Source organism: Cordyceps militaris (assembly GCF_000225605.1).
Source record: "Cordyceps militaris CM01 unplaced genomic scaffold CCM_S00001, whole genome shotgun sequence".
Lineage (NCBI taxonomy): Eukaryota > Fungi > Ascomycota > Sordariomycetes > Hypocreales > Cordycipitaceae > Cordyceps > Cordyceps militaris.
The window spans coordinates 2,894,693-2,903,243 of record NW_006271969.1 but is presented as its reverse complement, the minus strand read 5'-3'; the positions used below and the strand labels follow the sequence as shown (position 1 = coordinate 2,903,243).

The 8,551-nt window shown below is 58.2% G+C and overlaps 3 protein-coding genes across 3 annotated transcripts; 1 reads left to right on the top strand and 2 right to left on the bottom strand.

The window, feature by feature from the left end:
• Positions 1-754: 754 nt before the first annotated feature.
• CCM_00937 (amidohydrolase 3) lies at positions 755-2,763 on the top strand (the record flags this gene model as incomplete). Its single annotated transcript, XM_006666095.1, has 3 exons — positions 755-1,330; positions 1,401-1,872; positions 1,967-2,763. The coding sequence occupies 3 exons, from the start codon at positions 755-757 to the stop codon at positions 2,761-2,763; spliced, it is 1,845 nt and encodes a 614-aa protein (XP_006666158.1).
• Positions 2,764-2,938: 175 nt separating this feature from the next.
• CCM_00936 (acyltransferase, putative) lies at positions 2,939-4,573 on the bottom strand (the record flags this gene model as incomplete). Its single annotated transcript, XM_006666094.1, has 2 exons — positions 2,939-3,705; positions 3,763-4,573. 2 exons carry the CDS (start codon positions 4,571-4,573, stop codon positions 2,939-2,941), a joined length of 1,578 nt encoding a protein of 525 aa, XP_006666157.1.
• Positions 4,574-7,065: 2,492 nt separating this feature from the next.
• Positions 7,066-8,312, bottom strand: CCM_00935 (delta-aminolevulinic acid dehydratase; the record flags this gene model as incomplete). Its single annotated transcript, XM_006666093.1, has 2 exons — positions 7,066-7,974; positions 8,052-8,312. 2 exons carry the CDS (start codon positions 8,310-8,312, stop codon positions 7,066-7,068), a joined length of 1,170 nt encoding a protein of 389 aa, XP_006666156.1.
• Between the last annotated feature and the right edge of the window lie 239 nt (positions 8,313-8,551).

The window sequence follows — 8,551 nt, the reverse complement described above, 5'->3', positions numbered from 1 at the left end:
GGCGGCCGCGTACTCGAGCGTGCCGCAGCGGTACACGCGCCCGGCGGGGATCGCGCTGCCCGCCACGGCGCCGGCGTCGCGCAGGTTGAGCATCGACCGCGACGGGATAAAAGGCGCCGCTGAGAGCACCGGCAGGAACTCCTCGGGCGGGATCACGGTGCGCACGTCGGTGGCCGCGAGGGCGTCGATGGCGGCGGTGTCGAGCGGCATATTTTTTTTTCGGTGCGGCCTGCGATGCGGGCGGGCTTGTAGGAGGGGAATATAGGCGAGATTCCGGTAGCAGGTCGTTCGGCCGAGATGGACAAAAATCGGGGTTCGCGGCGGATATATATAAGCTTCTTTGGATAGGTCAATGATGCAGTGATGAACACGACCAAAGCAAAGTATCACAGTATATAGGCACGCTCAAATCATTAAATCTCTTCACAAGAAAGCGAGCTGTGAATCAGCTTTGGGAACACAGAAAAGGGTCCTGCGGCACCATGTCCGACCAGACAAGCCTCGGGCTACGGCCGCGGTCCGTTGCGCTAGAGGGCGGGGGCGTTGCCTTGGTCGGCAGCGGGGTTCTTGAACTGACAAAACTGACCGATCGCACTAGCTGTTCTCACTTATTGCTTTTTTGAATCCAAAGTGGTCCTGCCTGTGCTTGCTCGAAAGACGTTCAACGCCAGGGAATTAGGCCATTCCGAGCCAAGCATTACCGGCTCAGCAAGCTCAGCGCAAGGTGCATGCTCACGGCGGCCTGACGCGGACAATGGAGACAAAAGTCGAAAAGGCGGCCAGCAAGGGCCCTCTGCCCAGGACAGCAACATCGGATGTTCAAAACAGCAGCCCGGGGAAGACCTCCACAAGCTACGTCCGAGGCGCCCTCCTTTCCCTCTTCGCCGCCGCGTCGCTGGCTGCAGTCGGCCTACAGCACACGCGGTACCACCACGCGACCCCTGATTCACAGACGCACTGCTACAGAAGCGTACAGACGCTGTACAGCGCGCAGCCCGTCGCGCAGTGCTTCACCGTGACCAATGGCCTATTCACTGCCGTGGTGACGCAGCAGCAGGAGGAGGAGGAGCTGACCAGCGCGACGGAGCTGAAACGGCGAGGCGAGGACGTCGCCGGCCATGTGATCCCGGGCCTCTGGGACGGCCACGGCCACCTGATTGAGCACGGCGAGATGCTGGTGCAGGTCGACCTCTTTGGCGCCGCGACGCTCGACGAGGTGCGCGCGCGGCTGCGGGCGCACATCGAGAAGCATCCCGAGGCGGGCACCCGTGAGCACTGGCTCCGCGGCATGGGCTGGGACCAGACCGATTTCGGGCGCATGCCCACTGCTGTACGAAGAGCCCCCTCCCTTTGACACCCCCTCCCGACTAACATACTCCCCCCCCCCCTCTGCTTTCCAGGCCGACCTGGAACAGGACCCCGCGCTCCGGGGCCGCTACCTCTTCGTGGACCGCATCGACGGCCACTGCTCGCTCGTGTCGCAGGCGGTGCTGGAGCTGCTCCCGCGTCCGCTCCCGGACACGGTGCCCGGCGGCGAGATTGTGCGCGACCCGGGCCCGGGCGTCTTCTGCGACAACGCGCTCGACATGATCCTCGCGCGGTACCCGAGGCCCGACGACGCGACGCGGACGGGCTACGTGCGCGCCGCCATGCGCGCCCTCAACGCCGTCGGCCTCGTCGGCGTGCACAATGCCGGCACGGACCCGGACAGCGTGCGCCTCCTCGACAGCCTCGCCGGCGACGACGAGTGGACGGTCCGCGTGTACGCGATGCGCGAGTGCGCGGCGCGCAACACGTTTTGCGCCGCCAACGCGACGACGCTCGCGCGTGACGACGGGCGGCTGCACGTCCGCAGCGTCAAGCTCTTTGCCGGTACGCTGCTTTCTCACTTCTTGCACCCCCTGCACGGCGATGAACCTGGGACCACAAAAGAAGAATCCCGTCAAGGCTAACCCTTCTTTGGTAGATGGTGCGCTCGGGAGCTGGGGCGCCGCCATGCTCGAGCCGTACGCCGACGACCCGGCCACCTCTGGCTTCCTCCTCATCAACGAGACGACGCTCAGCGACCTGACGAGGCAGTGGGCCGCCGCCGGGTTCCAGGTCAACATCCACGCCATCGGGGACCGGGCGAACCGCGCCGCCATTGACGCCTTTGAGGCCGCCCTGCGGCACGAGTGCGGCGGCGGAGGCGGCGACGACCTCGCCGGCTGCGCGCACGACCGTCGCTTCCGGCTGGAGCACGCGCAAATCATCGAGCCGGGAGACCAGCAGCGGCTTCGCGGCCTGCGCATCGTGCCGTCGGTGCAGCCCACGCACGCCACGTCCGACATGCGGTACGCGGGCGCGCGGCTGGGTGCCCGGCGCACGGCCACCGCAGCGTACCGCATGCGGTCGTTTCTCGATCTGCAGCCCGTACTGGGCAGCGACTTTCCCGTGGAGCCCCCCAACCCGTTCCACGGCATGTACGCGGCCGTGACGCGCAAGAGCCCCGCGACGGGCCGCGGGCGCGAGGGCGCCGAGGACGGGTGGCACCCCGAGGAGACGCTCACGCTGGCGCAGGCGCTCTGGGGGTTCACGGGGGCCCCGGCGTACGCGGCGTTCTTGGAGGGTAGGGCCGGGCAGATCCGGGAGGGCGCATATGCTGACTGGGTGGTCCTGGACGAGCCGCTCGGCGGAGATGGGTTCGATGTGGAGAGCTTGCGGACGTTGCGGGTGCGGGAGACGTGGGTGGCTGGCAAGCGCGTGTATAAGAGAGATGATTGACGATACATGATGATGACATGGTTAGGTAAATTAAGCGCAAGCTGAGCATGGTATAGCATAATGTCAAATACATGCTAGTGAATTTTGAGAATGTACAGCAAATTAGCAACAGATGTGATGAAAACAAGTATAAAAAACATGATTGGTGTCGTTCCTTGTTTGACACGTAAACAGATTACGCCTGAACAATGCATTTAGATTCCACCCACTTGGCAAACTTGACCGTCGGGATATCGACGGCCCTCCAGAAGATGTCGGCGCACCACACCACCGTGGGGATGCAGAAGACGGCGCCGAGGACGAAGCCAGCATTGTACCAATAGCCGTCGGTGCCGGTGATGGCGTAGGCCATCCGCTCCCAGTGGTAGCCGATGCAGTGCATGGCCGGGCCGTGCATGAGGTAGATGGCGTAGGAGATCTTGCCAAGGTACTGCACAGCGGCCGTGTTGAACACGGCCTGCCACGACGGGGAGTGGCCGACAGCCAAGGCAAAGATGACAGCACCAAGCGACTGGTAGTAGCGGTAAGGCTCTTCCCTCCACCAGACGGGGATCTGCGCGTGCAACCAGACCCAGCCGGGTGTAATGCTGCCCTTGACATCGGGCTGGCACATCAGGTACAGGCCGAGGATGCTGACGCCGCCCCAGAAGGCACGCTTCCAGCGAGGACGGGGTACAGGGGAGCCGTCGCGAAGTGGCAAATCGGGAGAAGAAGAGGCGGAGGCTTTGTGCGCACCGCGAATCAGGTCCATCTCAGCCAGGACCATGCCACAGAGAAAAAGGAGCAACTCCCAGCGCGAGTGTGTGTAGACGAACCACATGATACCGGCGACGACAAGAAATCGAAATTTGGTTTGCAGGCGGGCGGTGCCGATAAGGACCAAGAACAGGTACAGTGAGCAGCGGAATTCGACAGGAATTGTCCAGAGATGGACATCATAGGCTAAACGAGGCAGGTGTCAGCGGACAGATGTCTTGTGTGGACGACACCAAGACTTACTAGTGCTACCTCCAAACTTGCTCCAGTCAAACACATGAACGAAGCGATACATGTGCTTGGCCCAATCGATAAACTGGTCCGAAGCAAACTCCATTCGAAGGGGATGGGTTTCGACAACGTTCCTCATGTACGTCCTGTCAGTGGCAAACTCTCGCGTCCACTCGTAAGCACCGACGCGCAGCAGGCAGATGATGAGAAACGTGGAAATAGCTGTGGGCAGGTATAAGCGAATAGCGCGGCGAAAAGCGAGGGAGCTAATGGCAGTGAGCGCATCGGCGGTGGCCCGGCTACGGACGAGCTTGAGCGGGCGGTAAGAGAGGGCGTAGCCTGAGATGACGAAGAAGAGGCAGACAGCAGGCGGGCCCTGGTACCAGAGGCGGATGAATGGCAGCTTGAGGAGGCTGTAGTTGGTCTCGCCCGCGCCCCAGCCCTCAGCGATGATGAAGGCCTGGTAGAAGTAGTGACAGAAGAAGACGAAGAGCGCGGCGACACCGCGCATGCCGTCGAGATAGGCTGTAGGGGCGAGACGGGTTGCAGGTCGAATCATTTGCTCGCGGGCGTGGCGGCCTTGGAGGAAGCTGGGGACGAGGAAGACGGCGAGGCGGAGCAGCAGCGGCCGCCACGACGACGCCGACCGGGTGCGGAGCCACGGGCCGGCGAGTCGCCGGAGTCTGGTCCAATAGGCGGAGGAAGAGGAAGAGAGGCGAGCTTTTTCGTCCAAGATGTCGCCATCGCTCTCGACGTCGGAGATGTGACCGGCCAGCAGACCTAGATTTTCCTCGCGGAGAGGGTTCTGATCGCTTCTTGACATGACGGGATGGCTGGCATTAATTGAGGTGAGAAATTGGTGTTATGAAGGAGACTCTGGATAGAGACAGAAGAGAGGACAGTGGGAGGATGAGAAATGAAGAAAGACGACGAGAGGAAAATGAACGAATCAGGATGACAAGTGTGTAAACGGACGTGTGTTTCGACGTTGGCTTGGCGGCCGGCAGAAGAGTGGCATTGACAGCTGTCGGAGTGTTTGGCAAAGAGAAGGACGGGGACACGTAGCTGGCAGTCAGGATCACAACGAAGAGAAAAGGAAAAGAATGAATGTTCTATTCGTTTTTTTGTCCTCCGAGAAGCACAGAAAGCAATGCAGAAGGCAGTGCCAGGAACTGCACGGCATAAGGCATAAGGCATGAGGTGTCCCGAGGGGGAAGGACGGATCGCCTTGTGCTCTACTTGACAAATGTAGAATGCGCGGATCATCCAGCGGGGAGCCTCCCATCTCGAGACGATCTCTGACAGTGTGTGAAACAAAGCAGAAGGGGCAGCTCTTTTTTGCCTAATTTCTAGAGGATAAATGAACTCTGGCGGTTTGCAACGCCGCTCTGACGATCTAGCTCATGCCGACCAAACGGAGGCCGCTTCAGCTGCAGACTATACGCATGACAGGCCAAAACGGTCTATAAAAAAGTCTTTAAAGGTGATTGAAAAAAAAGCGCTCAATTGATCAACTCTTTAAAAAATGGAGGCAAGGGTGTCTGGGATGACCGACGACTGGTATGCGGTGGCCAAGGAGGGCAAATCGAGCGCAAGCAACTGGGTCGAGGGCGAGACAAGGCCGACGTCATGATTCAGAGGGAAGCAAACGGGTGAGCGGAATGGCGTTGAACATGAACGCTTGCATACTTTTCAACGCAATAACTAGTTATGGAGAAACAAAAAAGGGCAGTGGGGAAACGGTTGCAATCTGAAGCCGGACGTGTTTCCAATCTTGATGTTTTTTTGGGACAGGGACCCGATCGTGGCCAACCAAGGTCAAACCCGCCAAGAGCCAGTCCATGCCTACTGCCCAGCATGACCAGTTCCTAGTTAACTATAATAATAACAACGAGACTGGCCAAGGGTTTATTGACTCGGAAAGAAAAATGGCTACCAGTGATTTGAAAAGTGCTTCAAGCGTGCTTGAAAAAGCACAGAAAATGGCCGAATAATAGTACGAAATGCTGTGTACCAGGTAGGTGGCCGCTGCTGTCAGCCCGCCACGACAGCCCCCAAAACAAGCACTTCTTCCGGTACGTCGCGTCAACCTTTATCAGGGATATTTCTAGGTTGTTAATTCGTACTTTAGGTACTATTAAGATGATATTTATTATTCTTGTAATAAATACGGGTTCTCGTGCCACTGCCACTGCCACTGGCGCCACCGATCTCTACATACGCGAGTGAGGCCTGTTTTTGGACAGGGTACTAGACAGGTCTCTTTTTTAACAGCTAATTTTCCCCTGTCACAACGCTGTTAGGCGTCTAACACGGCTTCTAAAAAAACATAAAAGATCTTTAACACGTAGCAGCAGCCTGACAGCGTTGTGACAGGGGAAAAAAACATGTTGAGTGGAAAACGTGTCCAGTGCCCTGTCAGAAAACAGGCCTCACGCGCGTAGGTACCTACCTACCCAAGTACCCAGGTATTCTTCTTAGGCACCTGCACCGTTCAAGGGGGCCATCAGGGGAGAGACCAAGCCTTTTGCTGCAAACAAACGTCCAACCTCAACTCTCTCTTCTCCTCATCATCGCCCATTCCAAATTCAACTCCAAAAAAATGACTGGATAATCCTCCCCAACGCTCTTTACCAAACAAAATTCTTCTTGTCCCTTCAGTCTTTTCCGCCCAATGAGCTCTTCTCTTGCCGTCTCGGACCCTTGCTTTTCTATCCTTCTCTTCGTCGCCGTCGCCGCCGCTTGGCTCGCCCAGGCCGCCCTCGTCGTCACCGTCACCCGCCGGCCATGCTCCTCACGCTGGCGCCGGGCCTGCTGCTCATCCTCTTTGGCACCGTCATCATTTTCCGCGCCGCTTCGCTGCTTAGTCGCTACTATATGCTCCCGAGTTTTCCGCACAACCACGCCGCCGCTGCTGCCGCTGCTGCGAACCGCGATATTCGCTGGATGTCCTAGCGTCGTCGCTCCCCAGAGCAGATGGCGCAGTGGTCACGCGACCACCTCAACCGCCCACGACATACTCTTGTTCCCGTTCCGGACTCGAACATGTACATAAATAATCATTCACGAGGGAGTACTTTGGTATAGACTTGGAAATTTTTATATATTTTCATCCATTACTATCGTTGTCCTTGAAACGAGTGCCGTAAATAACGCCATCCAATATGCATCATGAGGTGAGTATCCACATTCCCATCCTTTCATCCCATCTCAACCATCCTCCCGCCTATAGTTATTGTCCACCACCAGACCCAGTATCCCATTCCTTTTGCCTTGTATTATATTTCCTATATTTGTTCTTGCGCATCCATTTCTCTAGTTGTCAAGCCAGTCAAGAAATTCAGGCGTAAAGTAGCTGACAATAATGGTCGCACCCGCCCGTAGAATGGCCTCGGCAGACTCGAAAGCCATTTCCTTGAGACCAAACACGCCTGCCTTTGCTCCAGCGTGAATCATTGCATATTCGCCGCTCACCTGGTAGGCCGCAACTGGTAGATCCTTGCCCAGCTCCTTGGCGTCGCTGATAATGTCGAGATACTGACCGGCCGGCTTGACCATGATTATGTCGGCGCCCTCGGCCATGTCGCGGGTGATCGCACGTCGTGCCAGACCACGGCCGCCAGGAGGCAGTTGATAGCACTTGCGGTCGCCAAACGAAGGCGCAGAGCCGGCCGCATCACGGAAGGGTCCGTACAGACAGCCCGAGAATTTGGCCGAGTACGACATGAGCGTCGTCTTGTGGGAGATGCCCTCATCAATAAGCTTGAGCTTGATGGCACGGATACGACCGTCATTCATGTCCGATGGGGCCACGCAGTGAGCACCAGCCTTGGCGTAGGCGACGGCAACATCGGAGATGCGGTCCACCGACAGCTCGTTATTCAAGCTGCCGTCGTCGCGCAGGATTCCGCAGTGACCGTGGGATGTGTATTCGCAGAGGCAAACATCAGCACAAATGTAGAGCTGCGGGAAGCGGCGGCGGATGAGGCGAATGGCGCGGATAACGGGGCCTTCTGGGTCGTCGGCCGCGCTGGCAAGAGCGTCCTTGGTGCCAGGCTTAAAGGGCACGCCGAATAGGATGACGGAGCGCAGACCCTTGTGGACAAGGGGCTCGAGGAACGAGATGACGCGGCCAATGCCGAGTTGGTGCTGGCCGGGAAGGGAGGGGACCAGAATCATGTCGTCGTCGTTGTCGGTAATGAAGAGGGGGTAAATGAGCATAGACTGAGGGTTGTTAGCGCCACAAGGTTGCAATGCGCATGGAATATGGAACCATGCCTTGTCCATAGCTGGATACATACCTTGGTCAGTTGGCGCTCGGCTTGCCACGAACGGGCAAGCGGGTGAAAGTAGCCGCCATGCAGCTGGCTGGAGATGTCACCCGAGATGCTGACGCTCGTGGCCGCCGTGCTGGCGTAGGATCGGGCGCGCGAAATATGCGAAGCGCGATCGTCAATCGACGATACGGTAGGGGGCGGGCGACGGCTGATGGCCGCAGCGTTGGAGTTGCTGCTGCCACCGTCACGGAGGCTGAGATCGTGGACGAGGCTCGAAAAGGACATGGTGGGATATCTGTTGGGTTGCAAAAGTAGAGCGCAACTCGAATCCTGATCAACGGGGCGAGATAAGGGGATGCGAGTGATTGGATGCGCTTGGTGTCGAAGAATACGGCAGCGGTCGCGTTGCCGAGTTGACTTGGATGGTGGACGGTTTGACCGGAGTAATCAGCAAGGAGGTTGTCTTGCGACTGCTGATGAGGGAAGAATGAATCAGATGGATTTCGAATTTGTTGCAGACGGGT